This window comes from Saccopteryx bilineata, chromosome 2, assembly GCF_036850765.1.
Source record: "Saccopteryx bilineata isolate mSacBil1 chromosome 2, mSacBil1_pri_phased_curated, whole genome shotgun sequence".
NCBI lineage: Eukaryota > Metazoa > Chordata > Mammalia > Chiroptera > Emballonuridae > Saccopteryx > Saccopteryx bilineata.
Genome location: NC_089491.1, coordinates 271,747,571 through 271,768,723, shown reverse-complemented (window position 1 = coordinate 271,768,723; position 21,153 = coordinate 271,747,571). Strand labels below are relative to the sequence as shown.

The window sequence follows — 21,153 nt, the reverse complement described above, 5'->3', positions numbered from 1 at the left end:
CTAAAGCCTCAGGGCAAAGGGGAAGACCGGCTCTCCAGGGGAAGGCTGAGAAGTGGAATTCTTCCTCTTGTGTAGTTTGAATCCGGATGGCGGTCTGCCCCCTGCTCGTCAAGATTTGGGGTCACACACCCCTCCCCAGACTACAAATGACTCACCCAAGGTCACAAGACCACCTCCAGCAGCCAAGACATGGTTCCAGGTGTCTTGACTAACAGCCCAGTGCCTGTGTCCATGGCAGCCCCTTTCCACAGCTGTCTGGGTTATTTTGGGCTCCCTCCTGTGCCAGCTGTCTGCTGGCATCACTATGGGGAGCTAGGAGGGCTGTAACCCGCGTGGTGCACTTGGCTCCTGGCTACATGCCTTGGCCTCTGCAGTCCCACATGAATCGGGTTAGGTCCCTCCTGTCCTTGGCTGTGGAGAAGGGGGGTGCACCCCACCATACCCAGCACCATCTTTCTTCCCTCCTTCGACAGTCGTCCCCCGACCTCAGGTTTAAGTTTAGCTCTGTCTTGATGAGCCTGGTCGGCCCTCTCAGTCCTCACATAACTGGTCAGTGCGTAAGGGCATCCTGTGTCCCTCTGGATAGAGCCCTGGGGCTCCCGGGGCAGGGGTCTTTACCTGCTGTGGGTGTCAGATTGTTCAGTAATTGATTCAACCCTCCCTTTTCAGCAGTTGCTTGGAAAGCCTCAGCCGGTTCTTCCACTCTGCCCTGGGACCAATTAGGGAGCAATTAGGTGCTAAACTGTGGTCTGGGTGTGATTCTTGGAAGAAAAAGGTGTCCCCATGACCTGGAAGGATCATCTTCAGGAGACCTCCCTGCTTCCATTTCTCTTTTCACCCTTTTTTTTTGTTTTGTTTTTTTGTTTTTGTATTTTTCTGAGGTTGGAAACGGGGAGACAGAATCCCGCATGCGCCCGACAGGATCCACCCTGGCATGCCCCACCAGGGGGCGATGCTCTGCAGCAGTCAGAGCCATTCTAGAGCCTGAGGCAGAGGCCACAGAGCCATCCTCAGCACCTGGGCAAACTTTGCTCCGATGGAGCCTTGGCTGCGGGAGGGGAAGAGAAAGACATAGAGGAAGGAGAGGGGGAGGGATGGAGAAGCAGATGGGTGCTTCTCCTGTGTGCCCTGGTCAGGAATCGAACCCGGGACTCCCACCCTTCTAATTTCTTTGTGTAGTCCATCACCACCACCACCACCACCACCATCGCATTACCTCCTGGGCCAGGAAGGGGCGGGGCAGGCTGTCATTGCGCCTTGCTTGGAAGGCTCCTTGCCCAGCGGTCGCCCAGGGGGCGATGGGCGGGGCCACTCCTGGCCCCAGAGAGGGCCTGGCCAGCTGGGGAAAGCAGCCAGGCCCGCCTTACCACTGGCAGCCAGGGTCCTGCCTCTTCCGGCCCAGCCACCCTGAGCCCCAGTATGGAATATGACCTTTTGGACCCTCTGGGTGGAGACACAGTAGTGTGGACTGTGGAGAGAGGCACTCTGCCACCTCAAGGCCATCTGGGTCCAGTGCTGTCTCCAGCTGGCAAGTGACCTTGGCAGGTCCCTGCCACTCTGGGAACAGTGGTCTCCCCGTGTGAACCAGCCCGAGCACGTTGGCAGATAACATTTTGGCTGTTTTTGAGCCTTGTTTCGTGAGGGGAGCTTTCTGTATTGCAGTGACTACACCACCCGGGCCACCTCCTATCTGGGATCTCAAGAGTCTGAACTGCCTTCAGTCTTGTGGAATGGTTGAGCCCTCAGGTGTGTTGTGACCTCTTGGGATGTGATGCACTGGGGAAGTGGAAGTCAGGCATTGTCATTCACCATCCTAACCTGTGCTGCCAGACTTGGCCCTGATAGGACAGTAGTGTGATCCGTCCTTTTCCTTCCTGGGCTCATCTGGCCTCACTGTGGCCCATGCCAAATGGGTTCACCCCACAAAGTCACCTGGCTAGCTTTCCTAGGCTTCTGTGTCTCAACAGCTCAGTGGCAAGGACCCGTTAAAAATATCTTTCTTGCCTTCCTACATCTCTCCAGGAGTTCCTGGTGAATAGGAGAATGAGTTGGGGCCTCAGAGCATCTCACAGGTAAGGAAGCAGCGCCCTGGGCATATGGGTGTGTTGGGCTCCTCCGCTAGCCTTCCCTGGCCCTGCCACCTCTGAGGAAGCTCTGAGCAGGTGGCCTGCCTGCTGGGTATTTTTAGCTGCAGATCCAGCCCCTACATCACCACGGGGGCTGGGACCAAGTCAAACACTCCAGGCCCGCTAGGGCTGGGGTTCTGCCGCCTCTTGGCTGGGCGGGCGGGCTGAGACCAGTGGCAGCTGTTCTGCCCAGACCTGGGCGGGGCTGGGAAGATGCATTTCACCTCTCCCCTCTCCCCTCAGCTTTGTATAAGCGGTTTGTTCTGTCACAAGTCCAAACTGTAGGCCCATTTCTCATAAAGTGGAAACTGAGGTCTGAGGATTTTGAGGATAGCCGGGAGCCCTCCCACAGGCTCGCGTGGTTAACTGTTTCCTATGGCGTAGTTTGCTCAGAGTGGGGTGACCATTCTGTGTGCTCTCCCCAGGCCCTGCACAGATGAGGCTGCCCCCTCTGGTTGTTGTTTTTTTTTTTTTTTTTTTTTTTTTAACAGAGACAGAGTCAGAGAGAGGGATAGACAGGGACAGACAGACAGGAACAGAGAGATGAGAAGCATCAATCATTAGTTTTTCGTTGAGTATTGTGGCACCTTAGTTGTTCATTGATTGCCTTCTCATATGTGCCTTGACCGTGGGCCTTCAGCAGACCGAGTAACCCCTTGCTCAAGCCAGCGACCTTGGGTCCAAGCTGGTGAGCTTTTGCTCAAACCAGAAGAGCCTGCACTTAAGCTGGTCGGAGTCTCAAACCTGGGTCCTCGGCATCTCAGTCCGACGCTCTATCCACTGCGCCACCGCCTGGTCAGGCAAGGCTGCCCCTTCTTATTCTCCCAGTTCCTCCCAATGTCTTAGGGTCCCTGCTGCAGGCTCGGGCCAAGATGCCAAGGGTACAAAGATAAGTGGTCTTCCTCCCTTCACTCAAATCCCTCTCCTCTCGTCCTCACCCTCCTCCTGTGGTCTTGGGACATTTCTGAAATGTCTGGCCCTGGTCCCTTCTGCCACCTCAGGTTTCCTTACTAGCCAATTGTAGCTTCTCTGTTGTCACTGAAGAAAGCCTGAGTATCTAGACACAGGGCCTGTTCAGGAGCCTGGCCCCCAGGCCCTCCATGATCTAACTTTCGTTACCTTGACAACAGCATCTGGCTTCCTTCCTCACTCCCCAGCCACTGCCAAACCTGCTGGGGTTTTCCAGCCACTGTGCATTTGCCCAAGCTGGGTACCTATCTGGCCCTCCCTCCCAACTCTGCCAAGCTTAGTTCATGTACCACCCAGTCTCAGCCTTCTTTGAGCTCCTTACAGGCAGAAACACAATTGCTTCTCAATAAACTTGTATTGCAAAAAAAAAGAATGAATGAGTCGCTGTAAATTTTTCTAGAGGTACATCAAGCTGATGCCATCTGGCTTGGTGACAAGGTAGGGCTTGGGACCAACAATACAAAACTACCATAGGTCTTACCTCCTGTTCCCAGCGGCTTCCATGGGCGGTCACTGCTGCCCTCTGCTGGCCAGACCCTTGCTCTGCATCTGCTAAGAACCTTGACCCGGCATTTATGGAACTGCCAGGTTGGCAATTTCCTCCCTGAAGTAGTTTACCTCATCTTTGCTGAGAACTTGAAAATTGTTCATCTTTGGGGTGCGGTAGGGACAAGAAGACCCTGAGTCCTACCGGCCCCTCTCGGAGGGCACTTCCAGACATCCTACTCCAGCTAGGAGCGCCCTACTCACTTGGCTATGTCCCAGCGCCTAACCTCCCTGCCTGCTGCGCAGCTGCTCCAGGAGTCCACTGCTGCTCCTACCAGTGGCCTGACTTGTGAAAAGAAGTCAGCCCAGGGTTGCAGGGAGGGACGGGATGGGGGACAGGGGTGAGAGCAGCCAGCCGCCCTATAGGACTTGCGATGGTGGTGAGTGTTGAAGAAATAGCTACTTTGGTTGGGGTGGGAGAATTGAGGGGAATCCCTGGGATGAAGGGTGTGCGGCTGCTTTCTGGAAAACAAGTTCTGAGTGGAGACAGGGTTAACAGTCTCCAAATGGGCAAGGGGCCCTTCTGCTAACGTTGCTCTGGCGTTACTCTGGCCTTGCTCGGTTAATACCTCTAGCACCTGATAGCTAGAGGCTGCCGCCCGCGTGGTTTGGGGCACTCACCTGCCGCCCGCGCCGAAGCCATTGCCCAGCAGAGGGCGCCAGAAGTCCACCTTGCATCCCAAGGGAAGTGGGGGTAGGTAAGCGGAACCACTATTGCCCCCCCCATCCACGCCCACACAGGCACCGGGAGACCCAGACCAGGTGGACAGACACAACCCCCTGTGCCAGCATCTTTACTGGTACCACCAACCTACCTCCTGGTTACAGACGGACTTGCCCCAGGCCACAAAGCTGGAGCTGGGCAAAGCCTAGGGGGCTTCTCCCAAAGCTTGAAACCGAGGCTCCACGAACCAAAGTGCTGGTGGGGGGAGGACAGTCCGCCAATCAGAGTCCTGTTCGAGCCGGCCAATCAAAGAGCCCCTGACAGAAGGCGGAGCCTGCCAATTAGGGGTTCCCTGCGAGGAGCAGCGGAAACAGTGGGACCTTGACAGTGAGGAGGGGCGCTATGATAAGCAGGGGAGGGAGTAGGAGCTGCGTTTGCCGCTGAGCACCCCGTTTCTTAGTTGCGTCAGTTGCCTACGAATGAGAGGTGAACGTGCCGGGTCTGGTACCTTAACATCAAGGAAACTGAGGCTAGGAGGTCTGCCTGGGTGGCTGCCTGACAGAGGCGGTGTCGGCTCGTAAGGGGCGGGGCTTAGCCTAACCCCACCCCGTCTGCAAGCTCTTAGCCCCAGCACTCTGCTGCACGCAGGGTTGCCAGTACTGCTGGCTCCCGGCTATGGACGCCTCCGGGACCCCGGGAACGACTGCCGTCCCGGACCCGGCTAGGAAAGAGCTGAAGATTGTGATCGTGGGTGACGGCGGCTGCGGCAAGACTTCCCTGCTCATGGTGTACAGCCAGGGCGCCTTCCCCGAGGTGAGGCCGCTGGAGGGGGTGGTGGGGGCTGGAGGTGCGTATGATGGAGAAGGGCGGACAGGATTGGGACCGGTAGGGACGAGGGACAGCCCTTAGCCTATACATGGGCCCGGGCCCTAGGGCCCCGGCGTCCTGCGCTCCAAGAGGTAGCCGCCACCCTGGGGCGCCCCCTCGGGAATTCCAGAGCCTAGCGGAGTGAGGGGGGCAGAGTCGGATGTGGTGAAGGTGGAAGGTGGGGGCGGGAGTCCAGCTGGACCCTGAGACCTCGCCCCACTGCTTAACAACCAGCCCTCCCCCCCTTGTCCGACAGCACTACGCCCCATCTGTGTTCGAGAAGTACATCGCCAGGGTGACCGTGGGCAGCAAGGAGGTGATCCTGAACCTCTACGACACCGCCGGTGAGTGCGCCTGCGGGCTGAGTGGCCCGGGGTCCACCCAGGGGGTTTCCCCTACGCGGGCATCCCCGGCGGCCCGCCGCCAGCCTCTGCGGGGCCCTGACAGCCCATCCTGGAGGCAGCCAAGGGGTGCTGGCTGAGAGCCGAATGACCACCGCCTGGCTGAGTGGCCCTGGCAGCAGAGAGGACCTCAGTCTCCCCACCTGTAAAAGGAGGGTATTTGGACAAGATGAGCTCCTGGGCCAGCACCCAGTGCTAATGTATTGAGAGCCCAGGGCTTCGTTCCTCTCCTGTGGTTCTAGAAAATTGTGGGCTTCCTTCTGCTTCTTGTGGGGCCAGAATTTCGTGTGTTAACTGCTGTGGTCTCCTAAGAGTCTGTGAGCTGCAGATTTGGGTCCTCTGGTGCTAGGATTTGGTGGGCTTCATCTCTGGGTCCTAGGCTTCTAGAATACTCTGGGCTACACGGCAGAGCTGTGACTCCAAGATTCTGTGGCTGACAGCCCTGAGACTCCAGGGTCCTATGGACACAAAGCTTGATTCCTGTGCTTTTGGGATTCCACGGGCTAGTGTGCGGTTTGTGAATTCTGTAGTGTACTGTGTTGAGCCTGTGCCTGTGGGATTCTGTGGCTCCAGTTCTGTGCCTTCCTGGTTCCCTGAAAGAAACCAGGCACTGAGGGAAGAACTGAGCTTTAGGGAATGTCCGAATGAGGTTCTCTCTGCCACCTGCAGCTCTGTGCTGCTGACATCAGTCATCGGAGTCCCTGTTGTTGGGGGATGGGTAGGCAGAGCACAGCCAAATGGTGGTGGGGGGGAGGTGGGGGGATTTGGGTAACACTGGTGGTGGTGTTGACTGCCCTCAGGGAATTCCCATCTTGCTCAGGCATCCCTCTGGGATGAATAAACATTGGGGAGCAAAGGTCAGGGTCCCCCGCTGGGGCCCCACCCCCACCTCTATGACTCAGTGATTAGTGACCTGCATAGAACCCTGTCATCTGGTGCCCCTTCCCCAGGCAAGCCTTGTATATATGAAGTGAGTCTCCGACTGGCCTTGGATGGAGCCAAAATCCAGATGCCTCACCCACCCCTACTCCATTCCCACCCCCAAGCTGCCATTAGCATCTCATTCTATTCTACCTGGACAGCGTCAGGAAAGGGACTGCTGTCCAGCCCCAGACCACTCCCTCTTCCTGACTTCATTCCACAATGAATGGGCAAGCTTTGCTGTTTGCTTGTATCCCCCCTGCAGTGGCCTCTAAAGACCCCCCCCCCTTGTTAGATGAGGGCTCCACTGGGAGGCCCCCAGAACAAGGATGTGCTTCCGACCCCTTTAAGTCTAATGAGGAATTCCCAAGGGTGTGGCCACAAGAGCAGTAAATGTCACGGAGTATTTGGGATACTTGGAATTTCATATGTTTCCAGTCTGGGCCCCCTGGGAAGGACAAGTTCATTAACCTGTGCTGTGGGTGGAGTCCCTAGTAAGGCCGGAAGAGTAGAGTCCAGGGGAGGGGTCTCTCTCCTTCTTCCTCTGCCCTCTGGGTGTATCCTCTCGGGTCCCCTGGTTTACTGTTCCACGCGCTGCCTCCCCCATGGCACCCATCACGGCGACCACTTCTGGTCTTTCTGGCCTCACCCAGAGAAAGATGCTCAAAGAACATGTCAGGGGAGGTTGTCATGTGAAGGTTCTGGAAAGCTTCTGCTTGTTTTGAGAAAGGATTTGCTCCAAGAGCTCCTTCAGGATGGATGGAGGAAGCTGCGTCCCCTGAGTCATCAGAATCATTTGACCACCCACATGCTTTGGAGTCAGACCTGAGGTTTCACGCCAGCTCCCCTGGCTGGGTGTCACTGGGGACGCCTGGGCCTCAGTTTCCTTATCTGTAACCAGGGCTACAATAGTTGTGAGATCAGATTAGGTCCATGTGACCTGCAGCACTTAGCACAGAGACTGGCCCTGAAGGAACCGTTACTGAGTGTTGTCATGGTGATATTTTTGTTCCTACCACCCCCACCCTATTCAGGCTGGAGTACAACTCAGGGCCTGTGTGTTCTGTGTGTGTGTAGGGGTTGGCACCACTGTTTCCCCAGCAGGACTCTTCCAAGTGGTTTGAACCTCTCCGGGGTGTCTGCAGGAGTAGACTGGCCCCATAGGCAGCAGGTCAGCCCAGGGAGGGATACTCAGGGAGACAGAACCATGGTTGGCTCCCTCCCCATGTGTGTCCCACTGTTGGGAGAAGGGGGAGGGAGACACCGGTTGCTTGTCCTAGTGCAAGGCTTGGGGAGTGAATGAAGCTGGAATCAAGATGCAGAGACACCCCTGGAGAGGTCATGTGTGGTAAAAGCGATGGCAGTTGTCTTTACCTGTAGGTGGACAGTTGCCTGGAGAACATGTCAGAAAGGGGATGGCCAGGTGACCAAATAGAGAAAGATAGACACTCTGCAGTGAGGGGAGTGACTGAGCTGGAGATGAGTCTAGTGAAGGTCGTTGTAGAACCTTCTAAAACTGATGGGCTAGACCCTGTGGCAAGGGGTCAGAAGGTAGCATCTTTCCAACCAGCCAGTGGTGACCAGAGCTCTGGAACAGGGGTAGCTCCTGGAAGGCTGAATTTCCCCATACCCAGTACCCAGGACCGTACCCAATACCTACGACCTAGGACCCAAGACCCAGGACCGTGCCAAGTACCCAGTACCCAGGACCGTACCCAGGACACAGGACTCAGGACCGTGCCCAGTACCCGTGACCCATAACCCAGGACCATACCCAGGATCCAGGACCCAGGACCGTACCCAGTACCTGTGACCCATAACCCAGGACCATACCCAGGACCCAGGACCTAGGACCGTACCTAGGACCCAGGACTGTACCCAGGACCCAGGACCGTGCTGTAGGGGTCCATGTGGGAGGCCAGTCTGACTGCTTGTCTCTGTCCTGCAGAAGCTGTTACAGACAAGCAGTGGTGGGAGGGTGGTTGGAGGGGTAGTGGAGCTCTTGGGGCTCCAAGCCATAGAGGGGCGGGGGCTGTGACACTCACTGTCCTGGCAGCTGCGCCTGCCGCCCGGCACCTCCCCAACACCTCGGGGACCGGAAGCTGTGGTGAGGTCTGCAGTTTCCTGGACCAGGGTGGCAGGGTGGTGGGGGTGCGAGGTGGGAAGTTAAGACACCAACCAGAGATGGAGCTATCTGGGCCTCGGGCTGGGGCCCAGGGCTGGGGTGTCACAGGACGGGGTGGGGACTGCCCAGGGAGGTAGGGCACTGTGCTTTGCTTGCCAGCCTGCAATGGGAACACTAGGGAAAGTGGGGGGAAGAGCAGAGGACTTGCTAAGACAAGGAGTCAGGGACAAGAGGGGTGTCTAGGACCTAGAAGCACTAGGAGGCTTGAGGAGTCGAAGCAGTGGGCCATCAGAACAGGCTGCCAGCTGCAGACCGGTGCTGCCCCGGCCCGGCCGGCTACTCCGGTCTCCGGGGAGGATCCGCAGGTGGGTGGGCCCCAGAGCACTAGTGAAAATGGGTTCCTCTTCTGGCGGCTTATCCTTCTCACAATGCCTGCACCCAGCACTAACCAAGGCCCTGGCTGGAGCAGGGCCCACCTCCCTGTGTATGTCCCCCAGCTCGTTTGGGGAGCACTGTGGCTTGCTGACACCCTCTCTGTCAGCTCAGCTCCACGCTGCAGAGACTCCTGCTGGGGAAAGATGACTGCCATGGCTGAGCTCTTTTCCACAAAGGAAATACCCTCTCGTGAGGTGAGAGCTCACTTCCCCACAGACCTTGTTTCTTAGAAACAGATGCCGCCTTTAGCATATAACTCGGGCTTTTTTTTTTTTTTTTTTTTAAACATCTGAAGCCCATCTGCAGAAGCCAGGGTGGGATACCTGTAGGCCTGTAGACAGGTAGGTGGCTTGGCCTCTTCGAGCCTTGGCATTACTGTGGGTAAACCGGGAAGGTAATAATACCGCATTGTGGCTTGAGGACTCCCTAAAGCTTGTGGGTCTAAAGAGCCAGGGCTAGAACCCCACCACCACCCCACCCCCAGGACTCTGTCCCTCGGGAATTTCTATTTCAGGAATAACTACAGTAGCAGTCCCTGACCTTTGCCCAACATTGCTCAGCCTAGAAGCCCTTTCCTTCCAATATTAGGGGCAGGGTTATCACCCCCCCCTTTTCCAGATAAACTGAGACCCAGAGAGGGGAGGTGCCCGGGTCAGGGAACGTGAATCTCAGTGCAGCCTGGTCATCCTGACTCAGATGGGAGGTGTCTAGGTAGGACACTCCACCCCTCCCAGGGAGGCATAAGGTCCACAGCACCTGGAAGTCTGTCACCTGCACACCTGGTCTGCGAGTGGAGGCCCACCTGAGTCCCGGGGAGAGCCGCACCAGGCACCATCAACCCAGGAAGGCAGCACGGAGGAGGAGCTGGAATCTGGGCTGGCTGCCCATCCCCTTTCAGAATCCCTCTCTTCATTTTTTTTTAACACATTGATTTGAGAGAGAGAGAGAGAGAGAGAGAGAGAAACACCAGTTTGTTGTTCCACTTATTCATACATTCATTGGTTGATTCTTGTATGCGCCCTGACCTCCTGGGGTCGTACCTCATCCTTGACATATTGGGACGATGCTCTGACCAACTGAGCTACCCAGCCAGGGCAAAATCCTCTCTTCTTGAGATACCCTTTTCCTCACCTGCTCAGGGCTGGGGTTTTTGGGTGAGGACAGCTCCATATCCTTTGGGATGTACTGAGAGAATGGTACCTCGATAGTCCTACCTACGGACTTCTATCATTTACACAGCTTCCTCTGAGCTGTGTGACCTTGGACAGGTCACTTCACCTCCTCTGTGCTTTGGTTTCTGCTTGTGTAAAGCAGAGGTCATGACAGCCTTGTCTTACAGGGTCATCGTGAGGAGTGATGAGTCAGATGTCAGTCAAGGGCTTCGAATGGGGCCTGGCATATGATGCGTCGTACTGCCCAATATTATATTATTGTCATCAAGGCTCACCTGCTTCTCACATACCCATTTCAAAGATGAGGAAACCAAGACAGGAAGGCTAGGGAAGGCTTCCTGGGAGAACTAGTACCTTTAGAGTGGCTTGGCAGGCAGCTGACCTTGGACATGGGGACTGAATTGGCGCTCCAGCTCCCAGGGAGTCTATGACCTTGAAAAAAATGTTCCCTTAACAGGAAGAACCCGCCCCTACCACCTTGCTTACCTCCCCGGCTGGCAGCTTAATGAACACAGGTGGCGAAAGGGCAGTGCCCTCGCCAACACTGACAGCCATGGGCATTATCACCACCCTTTCTTTACCATCCGTCCGTTTGCTCCTTCATCCACCGAACGGGACTGAGCTCCCCGGTGTCCAGGGGTAACAGTGACTATAGCACAGACAGATGGCCTCAGTCCTCAGAGGGGAGACCCCTCCCTCCCCCCCCCAAAAAAAACCCGGAAGAATATTGTGACATCACTTAGTGATACGTTCTAGAAATCAAAGCCACAGTCAGTCGTGGGACATACTGGGAGGGACGATGTGTCATAGCAGTTCTCTTGGAGGAGTGGCCCTTCGTCAGAGACCTGGAGGAAAGGAAGGGCCCAACCATGCTGCCACCTGGGGAAGAGCTTTCTAGAAGAGGTAAACACTGACGGGGGAGTCTCTAGGGAGCCGATTTGGCCTGACTTCCCCCTTCAACCCACGGCAGTGCGACTTCTGCCTTCATCAATGCTGCTGAAACCATCGCAGCCGTAGTTTTAGGCAAGCCAAGTGGTGCCTCTCGGCCCTCTCATCTCCATGGCATGACAGGTGGTGAACAATTTCAGAATAACAACTGGTCAGTCTCGACTAGACCCCAGCCAAGTGCCAGGAATTAACTTTTAAGGGCAGCCGTGGCCCCTACCGTCAGGGCGCTTAGAATCCACAGGGAAACAGGTAGTAAACAAGCACACAGGTGAGTACAGATTGTGGACAAACAGGGCACTTTGAGCCAGGCAGGAAGAGGGGAGATGTGTGTACACAGTGGGGTGTGTGTGTGACAGAGTTAGAGAGAGGGACAGATAGGGACAGACAAGAAGGGAGAGAGATGAGAAGCATCAACTTGTAGTTGCAGCACCTTAGTTGTTCATTGATTGCTTCTCATATGTGCCTTGACTGGGGGCTACAGCAGACTGAATGACCCCTTGCTCAAGCCAGCGACCTTGGGCTCAAGCTGGTGAGCCTTGCTCAAACCAGATGAGTCCACGCTCAAGCCGGCAACCTAAGGGTCTCAAACCTGGGACCTCCACGACCCAGTCGGATGCTCTATCCACTGCACCACCGCATGGTCAGGCTAGGCCCCATTTTACAACAACTTGCCCACTCTGCCCACATTTCTAAAGAGGAATAAGGACCATGTGTATACCACAATTATGAACCATAACATACCTGGCAAAGGCCCAGAACCTACATTTGCACAGAAGCAGAAAAGAGGATTGCTGTGTTTTTGCAGATGGAACACTCAACTTGGAATTTACCAAACTGGGATTGAGTCCTGGTTCAGTCACTGATTCAGTGGCCAGGGGCGGGTCACTTCACTTCTCTGAAACTCAGTCTCTTTCTGTATAGATGCGAGTGTTCAGAAGTTCCCTGACTAGTGCATCATGGTTGCTGTCAGGATTTTTAAAATCATTTACAGGCAAAAGCACTCAGAAAAGTATATGAAACATAGGGTGGAGTTATTATAAAGTAGAAATAGAAGGCAAAAGGAAATAATATGGATGGTCAGTCTGGGCAGTATCATTCATCATTTATTTCAAAAATGAAATACTAGAAAAAAAAATGGGGAGCCTGACCTGTGATGGTGCAGTGGATAAAGCGTCAACCTGGAATGCTGAGGTCGCTGGTTCAAGGCCCCAGGCAAGGCACATATGAGAAGCAACTCTGAGTTGGCACTTCCTGTTCTTGCCTCTCTCTCAAATCAATAAATAAAATAAAAAAGGAAGTGGGGAGAATACATGAGGGAAAAGCATTCCAGGTGTGGGGAACAGTGAGTGCAGAGACTCTGAGGCACAGGAGCTTGGTGGGTTTTGGAAACAGACAGGAGGCCAAACGTGGCTGGACTACAGCGAGGAAGGGGTGTGGAGGGAGGGAGATGAGGTCAAGGCCACTCGGCCCAGGTCATGTGGACTACTGGGAGACCCCCGGTGGCTTGGATGAGGCTGGTGCCATGCTACACGATAGATCTTTGCAGTGATGGGAATGTTCTGCACCTGTGCTGTCTATTTCAGCAGCCACCAGTCCTGTGTGGCACTTAATCACTTGAAATGTAGCTAGTATAATAGAGAATCTGAATTAAAAAAAAAAATTTAAATTGATTTCAGTGAGAGAGGAAGGAGGCGAAAGAGAGAGAAACAGGAACATAGAGCTGTTCCTAGTATGTGCCCGGGCTGGGGATCGAACCAGCAACCTTTGTACTTCGGGATGATGCTCTAACCAACTGAGCTATCCAGCCAGGGCAAGAACCTGAAATATTTTTTAAAAATATTTTTTAAGGCCTGACCAGGCGCTGGCGCAGTGGATAGAGCATTGGACTGGGATGCTGAGGACCCAGGTTCGAGACCCCGAGGTCACCAGCTTGAGCACGGGCTCATCTGGTTAGAGCAAAGCTCACCAGCTTGGACCCAAGGTCGCTGGCTCGAGCAAGGGGTTACACAGTTTGCTGTAGCCCCATGGTCAAGGCACATATGAGAAAGTAATCAATGAACAACTAAGGTGTCACAACAACAACAACAAAAAACTAATGATTGATGCTTCTCATCTCTCTTCGTTCCTGTCTGTCCCTATCTATCCCTTTCTCTGACACTCTCTCTGTCTGTATAAAAATATATATATATATATATATTTTAAGGCTTTATTCATTTTAGAGAGAGAGAGAGAGAGAAGGAGGGGGAGGAATTTGAAGCATCAACTCCCATATTGTGCCTTGACCAGGCAAGCCCAGGGTTTTGACCCGGCGACCTCAGCGTTCCAGGTCGATGCTTTATCCACTGTGCCACCACAGGTCAGGCAAGAACCTGAATTTTTTTTTTTTTTTCCCCGAAGCTGGAAACGGGGAGAGACAGTCAGACAGACTCCCGCATGAGCCCGACCGGGATCCACCCAGCACGCCCACCAGGGGCGATGCTCTGCCCACCAGGGGGCAATGCTCTGCCCCTCCGGGGCGTCGCTCTGTCGCGACCAGAGCCACTCTAGCGCCTGGGGCCGAGGCCAAGGAGCCATCCCCAGCGCCCGGGCCATCTTTGCTCCAATAGAGCCTTGGCTGTGGGAGGGGAAGAGAGAGACAGAGAGGAAGGAGAGGGGGAGGGGTGGAGAAGCATATGGGCGCCTCTCCTGTGTGCCCTGGCTGGGAATCGAACCTGGGACTTCTGCACGCCAGACCGACACTCCACCACTGAGCCAACCGGCCAGGGCCAAGAACCTTAATTTTTTATGGTAATTGAAATAGCCACACGGGGCTGGATGCTACCCTATTGGACAGTAGTCTAGAAAGACATGGACAAAGATTAGGAGAGGGGACAGTTTGGGTACAGAAAGGGGGACACGGGGGTTGGAACAGCATGCTGGGCCAGTTCTCCATTGCCTCACCAGGATTCTTCTAGCTCTGTGGCCTTGAGGGCAGGAGGGTATGAGTGTGCTGGCCCTGCCTACCCCGTACCCCTTCCTTCAGTGCTCAGGAGATTGCTGCTGAATGATAGCCTGGACAGTCCTCCTGGCCCAGCCTTTGTCACAACTGTACAACCATTCACTTCACACTGTCAGGGGTCCCTGCTGTGAAGGGGAGCCAGGGGGAAGAGAGAGCGTGCCTGTGTCCTGTCATCAGTGGGAGGCCAGAAGCAGGACATGACCTGTCTCTGCTCACTCAGTAGAAAGGCCGCTTGTCCTGAGAGGCCTTTGGCAGGGAGGGAGGGAGCTGAGGGCACCCACCGGAGTCCTGGGCTTCTGTGTCCCTGTTCAATGGTTCAATGGAAGGAAGTCACCTTGCCTTTCTGCAGAGGTGGCTGCAGGTTTGCCAATGACCCTGAAAGGCTCTCAGCTCCCATTATGGGTGTTTTTCAGAAATAGCAGTCATGACAGCTAAGTGCGGAGCTTCAGTGCAGTGCCTGCTTCTGGACCAGGGAGGGAACACACCCTGGAGGGCATTTGGTAAAATCTGAACACAGGCCGTGGACAGGATTTAGAGCACAACCTCAGGCTTGCTTTGCTGAGTTTGGTAGTTGCCCAGTGGTTGGGAAGACCACCATCCCTATTCTTAGAAAGCCTATGGAGCCTGACCAGGCGGTGGCGCAGTGGATAAAGCGTTGGACTGGGATGTGGAGGACCCAGGTTCGAGACCCCGAGGTCACCAGCTTGAGCGCGGACTCATCTGGTTTGAGCAAGGCTCACCAGCTTGAGCCCAAGGTCGCTGGCTTGAAGCAAGGGGTCACTCTGTCTGCTGTAGCCCCCCAGTCAAGGAACATATGAGAAATCAATCAATGAACAACTAAGGTGTTGCAATGAAAAACTAATGATTGATGCTTCTCACCTCTCTCCCTTCCTGTCTGTCTGTCCCTTTCTCTGACTTTCTCTTTGTCTCTGCCACAAAAAAAAAAAAAAAAAAAAAAAAAAAAAAAAAAAAAAAAAAAAAAAAAAAAAGCCTATGGAAAGTCCACAGGGAACTGTGCTGGGTGAAGAAGCCCATTGTGTACCACTGCTTCTCACATGGTTCCAAAGCATTCCTGTACTGATAACCCCAGTGGGAGAAATCTAAATGGTGAATCTGAGGAATGGAGTTCTTGGTGCAATCTTTTGCAATTTTTCTGTACATTTTAAATTGTAAAGGAAATTTTAAAAAACCCACCTAGGACTGAGCCAGCTCAGCCTTGGGTTCTGACTCAGTTGGTGCCCACGAGGGGCTAAGCATCTGGAGCACTAGTCTCCCCAGGTGCACCTGACGTGCGGTGGGGGTGACCACTGTGTGGGTGGATGCGGTGGAGAGCTCACTGCTAGCTCCAGCCGTCCCTGCTCTTAGCGTTGGCTGGAATGGCAGGATGCATTCCGCCTGACGTCTTCTTGGCCTGGGGGACACCCTCCTTTAACTGAAGTTTCAGGAAGGGGAGATGTGGCTTCCAAGTCTGCCCTTGCGGCCTGAACACCAGGGCAGGGGGTGGGCGATCTCCAGCAGGACTGCCAGCAGCCTTTCGGCACTTCCCCTGTAGTCAGGACCAGCTCTGAGCCCTGCCTGGGTTTTATCTCGTCATCTTTGCTACCTTCCAGAACAGGAGGTTGCCACCTGTTTTCCACGTGAGGAAACTGAAGCCCAGACACGTCACTTGTCCGAGAGCGCTCCCCACCAACCCCTCGCCCATCTGTGCCCAGACCAGGGGACTCTGTTGAACAAGGAAGGTGTGCCTCCCTGACCCCCCACTTGCTCTCTGGTTTCAGGACAGGAAGACTATGACCGGCTGCGGCCCCTGTCCTACCAGAACACCCACCTCGTCCTCATCTGCTACGATGTCATGAACCCCACCAGCTATGACAATGTCATCATCAAGGTGAGGCCTGTCCCCCAGCCAGCCTCCCTCCAGGGGTGGGGGCCGTGGATCCAGCCCCAGCCCTGATGCCCAGCCCCTCCCTCCACAGTGGTTCCCCGAGGTCACACATTTCTGCCATGGGGCCCCCATGGTGCTCATTGGCTGCAAGACAGACCTGAGGAAGGACAAGGAGCAGCTTCGGAAGCTCCGGGCGGCGCAGCTGGAGCCCATCACCTACACGCAGGTCAGCCAGGGGCTCCCTCCCCTCCCACCTACCCCTCCCACCCCTTCCCTCCTTTCCCCACTCCCCCCCACCTCTTCTAACCCCAGGATCCCAGGTCCCCTTTGCTCTGCAACTTGGGGTGCCTTAGTGGCTTTTTGGACCGTTGAAGCAAACAGGATTCTCAGAATAATAATTTTTAAAATATTGATAGCCCGCTCATCTGAGCACTTCATTTACCTCATTTAATTCTTATAACCCTGAGGCTGGCCCTGTTAGTGTTTACAGGAGATAAATGGAGACCAGAGAGGTTAAGTAGCTTGCTTAGGGTCACACAGCTAACCTGAAGTGAAATTAGGGTGCCATCTCAGTCAGAGCGGCTCTAGAGTCTGGGCCCCTGACCGTCACCCGTCCCATCAACCCGGGGGAACCCAAGGGCCCTTGTTCGAAAGTTTTCTCCTACCTCATGAGAGTCCTGGGCAAAACCTAGCCCTTCAGCTTTCTGAGTGAGGCATGGGAGAATAAAAGGAACACAAAAGAAAACTAATGAAGTTTAATAAATGGGAATAAGCATCAGTAAAAGTAAGTTTGATTTTAGAAATAGGTCTTTTTCACTCTAATAGCAAGCTATTAGTTACCTAGTGGTGCCTTTGAGAAGGGAGAGGAAGGGGTATATTGGAAGCCCTCCTGGGACCCTTCAACAGGTCTGGCAGACACAACAAACCACCCCGGTTCTCAAAATTCAACCCAGTTTCTGCCTGAGGTTGGAGGGTGGGGTGGAGGCCAGGACAGGGCTCCTCCCAACAGGGTCACACCCAGCAGGCGCTTCTGTTGAGGCACTCTCTCTGGTCTCTGGTCGGGGCTGGCTCTGGGATGGAGCGGCACGGGTGGGGGGCACACCAAGGCTGGCCAGTCCCTAAAGCCAGCCACAAATCTCCAGGGGGTGTCAGGAGGCACCCCTGCTCCAAACCCCTCATATAAGGCTGCTCCCCCACCCCAGGGCTTGAGCGCCTGCGAACAGATCCGAGCTGCCCTCTACCTGGAATGCTCAGCCAAGTTCCGGGAGAACGTGGAGGACGTATTCCGCGAGGCTGCCAAGGTGGCCCTGAGCGCACAGAGGAGAGCGGAGCGGCAGAAAAAGCGCCGGCTGTGTCTGCTGCTCTGACCCTCCAGCAGGCAGGCACACTGCCCTCAGGGCAAGACGGACCTTGGGAACCTGGTGCCCTCCCCTGCCGGGATCCTGCCCCACCCCCAGCACTCAGAGGACACTTGGAGCTGGGCGTCACCTGCGCCTGCTGTCTGGAGCCTGTGGCGAGACATTTCTCCTTTCCCAGCTAGGGCTTTGGTCACGAACTGTGGGGCTGTGTGTGGTGGCGTGCGGTGCGTGGTGGGCCGGCGCACTTGGTGGGCCAAGTCCCTCTGTTCTCCAGAACTGACATTTGTCCCCAGGGCTCTAGAGCGCCCTCTTCACACCCTCCCCCCAGCCATGGTATCCCCCTTCACACACCCAATGGGTCCTCCACTTCGGTGTCTGAAATGAGCAGCCATGTCGGTAAGTTGGTAAACAGGGATTCAGCAGCAATACCCAGGGCCTCCCACGCCTGCTGCTCCCGCATCCCTGGGCTCAGGAGATAGGCCTGGCCGCATCCTCCGGCTCCTCGCTTCCTTCCTTCCCCCAGGAACACCCGGGCCACAGCGGGACCGGGCCTATCAGGGGAACACAGGCCCCAGCCCTGGACGGGAGGGCTGGTGCCACACCCACCCTGTCCCCTCCGCTTCAGTTGCAGCCTGGCTTGGCTGACATATTTCCAGAGGTGCACAGGACCAGAGGGAGAAGAAACTCAAAGCAAAACGAACACCCTGGAGCACCCATCTGAACGCTGCTTGGAGTCCCCTCACCTGCAGCGCCCCCCTGCCAGAAACTCGAGATGAAAAGGGACATCAGCTGCTGGTCTCGGTCAGTCCTCTATAGACTGTCCCCATCTGCAAAAGGACGGCACCAGCTCCTTTAAAGAGCTGTGGAGCCCCCTCTGCCCCTTAGCCACCTGTCAGGATGTGTTCTGGAGCCAAGACTGTCTGGCCTCCTTTGAGAATGGACTTGCCCAACCCCCAGCCGCAGAGTCACTGTGTCTCCTTCTGGAAGGTCTGGGGTCAGGGGTCCAGGAATTGTTAAATGCCTGAGGTGATTTCAACAGCCCAGAGATTAAAAGCCACTTGGTTCCTGAGTGAGCTCAGGAGTCAGCATCACCTAAAATGGGATATGGCTTCAGGTGGCTCCTGCCCCCCTGGGATCTCCTGCCTCAACCCCCTTTGCCCAGTGCTGCGGCCACTAAGCCTGAGAACCTCTGAAGTCCACCCTACCCCACCCAGGTTCCCTGAGGCCCTGCGGACTCAACAGAGTGCTCAGACCAAGGACGTCTTGTTCTAGCAGAGTCAAAGACTTTGTGGGCCAATGAGGGCTTAGGACAAAGATCAGCAAACTATGGCCTGTGAGCCAAATCTAGCTGCTGTGTGTTTTTGTAATAAAGTTTTATTGGAACACAGCCATGCCCAAACATGGGCTGCTTTTGCCCTACAACTGCAGGCTAAAGTAGTTGTAACAGGGACCATCTGGCCCTTTATAGGAAAAGTTTGACGATGCCTAGCCTAGGACAAAACCAGGTACCTCAAGGGCAGATGGGAAGCCTGGAGAGCGAAGGAGGGCAGGGGTAAAAGGGAGTGGTGGGGTCGGCAGCAAACAACAAAGCACCATCCAGGGCAGCTCAGCTGTCCTGTGGGAATGTTGCCAGATCTTCCCATCTTTCTAGGGAAAGTAGCAATGTGGATTTTTATGTGGAATCTTACTGGGGAAGGGATGGGATTTCTTATTTTAAAAATATTTAAACCAAAAAAAAAAAATATTTAAACCAATTTGAGGGTCAAAGAATGGCCATGGACACCATTTGTGAACCCTGGTCGGAGAGGCTTTGTTAAGGGCAGCATAGGCTTGGATGTGGGAAGAGGGGCAGAAAATTCTGTTCTGGGAATTTTCTGAACCTCTTCGCTTCTTCACCCCCCCAACGAATAAAGAATGGACCATGAGGGGACCAGCGGACTTGCCCTGTGCAACCACCTGAAAGTAAGATTGTTCAGGCTCCCCACCTTCTAGAACCCTTGAAGTTAAGAAGGGAGGGAGGTAGTAGGTTGGGCAACCTCTGTGGTGGCTGAAGTGCCAGCCAGCACTGGAGGTCTTGGTCTTATTCCCTGAGTTCCCACTGCAAGAATTCAGGAAGGAAGGTGGGCTGATGGGTGAGGGTCAGGAAGACCACAAGAACAGACCCAAACTTTCAAGTGTCAAATTATGCCCTCAAACCACCCAAACTATGCAGAGCCCAGGGCGCCCTCTGGTGGTGACCCTCAGAAAACCCTCCTGCCTCAGGCCCCGCCCACCCTCCGTTCTTCCCGGGGCCAGGAACTCCTGGCCCCAAGAAGGTAGGGCCCCTTCCCCCAGGTGGCCAGCATTCAGGGGGTTTGGGGAGCACAAAGAGCACAAGGCACAGACAGTGGTTCTCTGAGAATTAAATACCTGCCCCCCAGAGAAACGGAGGCCAGGAGGAGGTGGGAGCTTACAGCAGAAGCAGGTGCCCAGGGAGGGGGGCTCCACAGGATGCCGGGGCTTCCGTCCACCCCGCGAAGTCCCACCCTAGGAGGCACGTCCACACCCTCCCCTAAGGAGTGGGGACAGAGAGGCTCCCTGCGGCTCAGCCACCCCTCAGGAAGGCTTACCCAGTCTGGCCACGAGCAGCACAGGGAAGGTGAAAGGTTCTGGGGAAGTAGGGAGGCCCGGTATTAAATATGTCATAAATACGGAGGGGGCAGCTAATACTGCGCAGACAGGCTGGGGTCACATTCCTCTTGTCCAGTCGGGGACGAGGGCCTTGGCCTCGCACCTGGCAAGGCCACTGGCCCCTGAGGTCACTGATGCCAGTAGCCACTGGCACTGCTGGGGAAGAAATGGGCAGTGAAGATGCCAATGGAGACCCCCGCAGTCACAGAGTCCGGGGGCTTGGGGGGCACAGTCCCATGCTGTGGATCATGGCTTCTTTGCCTTGTTTCTGTTCTTCTGGAGTTTGGTGTGTACGACTCTGAGTGTGGTCAGGAAATTGCCAAGGAAGAGGACCAGGAATGTGAGCGCCAACACGAACACCTGGTGGGACCCAAGGGAATGAGGGAAGGAAGAAAAGGCTGTGTCAGCTCCCCCTGCTGAGGCGCCAGCCCACCCTCGGACCTCAGAACCCCCTTAGCACAAGCTGTCTGGAAACTGCAGGTGTTTGCAGAAGGCAGAGACCTGAGCCAGCCGGGTGAAGGGCATGAGTCCTCACAGTCAGGCAGTGTCCTGGGGGCTCCTCTTTCGGCCCCAGTAGTAGTATTCAGTGGGGACCCTCACTGAGGGGCTTCCTGGCCTCACAAATACCCTCCCACCGTAGCCCAGGCCCCAGCAGCAGAGAGGTCTGGGCCCATGGGGAGGAGCACAGGGAATGGATGGCTAAGGAAAGAATTTTCCCCAAGCCGGCCCCGCCTTCCCCAGGACCACTGCCACACGGCAACATGCACGCCCCATGCCCCCATACCTGCCATTCTCTGCATTCCTCGTGGCTGGAGAGCTCAAACAGCGTGACTGCATTGTAGAGTTGCCAGAACTGCAGGAGGAGAGGCAGGTCCTGCTCAGCCACCAGCTCCCCTGGGGACCCACACGGGAATACCCCGGGAGATGCACCAGGACACCAGCTTCTGCTCTCAGCTGCCCTGAGATACTGAACCCCCCACCAAGTGCTGGCCCCTACCTCTGGCCTCCCTGGACCCAGAGATTGTCCCAGTCCCGGTATCCTATGAGGCCCAGCCTGGGTATGACTGG

At 55.4% G+C, this 21,153-nt stretch overlaps 2 protein-coding genes and 1 long non-coding RNA gene across 7 annotated transcripts in view; 2 read left to right on the top strand and 1 right to left on the bottom strand.

Annotated features, from left to right (window-relative positions):
* The window catches only part of LOC136325768 (uncharacterized), a 41,626-nt gene that overhangs the window by 4,802 nt on the left and 15,671 nt on the right, over positions 1–21,153 (top strand). For 2 of the 5 annotated variants that reach the window (XR_010729307.1, XR_010729308.1), the window contains exon 4: positions 2,023–2,072. This is a non-coding gene — a long non-coding RNA (uncharacterized lncRNA). Of the gene's footprint in view, positions 1–2,022; positions 2,603–2,766; positions 3,469–21,153 lie in introns of those variants that run through there. The other 3 variants (XR_010729309.1, XR_010729306.1, XR_010729310.1) reach the window with 3 other exon arrangements.
* RHOF (ras homolog family member F, filopodia associated) lies at positions 4,728–18,621 on the top strand. Its single transcript, XM_066260641.1, has 5 exons — positions 4,728–5,118; positions 5,429–5,516; positions 15,951–16,060; positions 16,149–16,283; positions 17,260–18,621. The coding sequence occupies exons 1-5, from the start codon at positions 4,981–4,983 to the stop codon at positions 17,422–17,424; spliced, it is 636 nt and encodes a 211-aa protein (XP_066116738.1). The 5' UTR covers positions 4,728–4,980; the 3' UTR covers positions 17,425–18,621.
* The window catches only part of TMEM120B (transmembrane protein 120B), a 41,637-nt gene continuing 39,255 nt past the window's right edge, over positions 18,772–21,153 (bottom strand). The window contains exons 11-12 of the mRNA XM_066260639.1: positions 20,870–20,938; positions 18,772–20,445 (exon numbers count right to left, since the gene is read on the bottom strand). Coding sequence (XP_066116736.1) covers positions 20,332–20,445; positions 20,870–20,938 — 183 coding nt within the window. The 3' untranslated portion in view covers positions 18,772–20,331. The remainder of the gene's footprint in view (positions 20,446–20,869; positions 20,939–21,153) is intronic.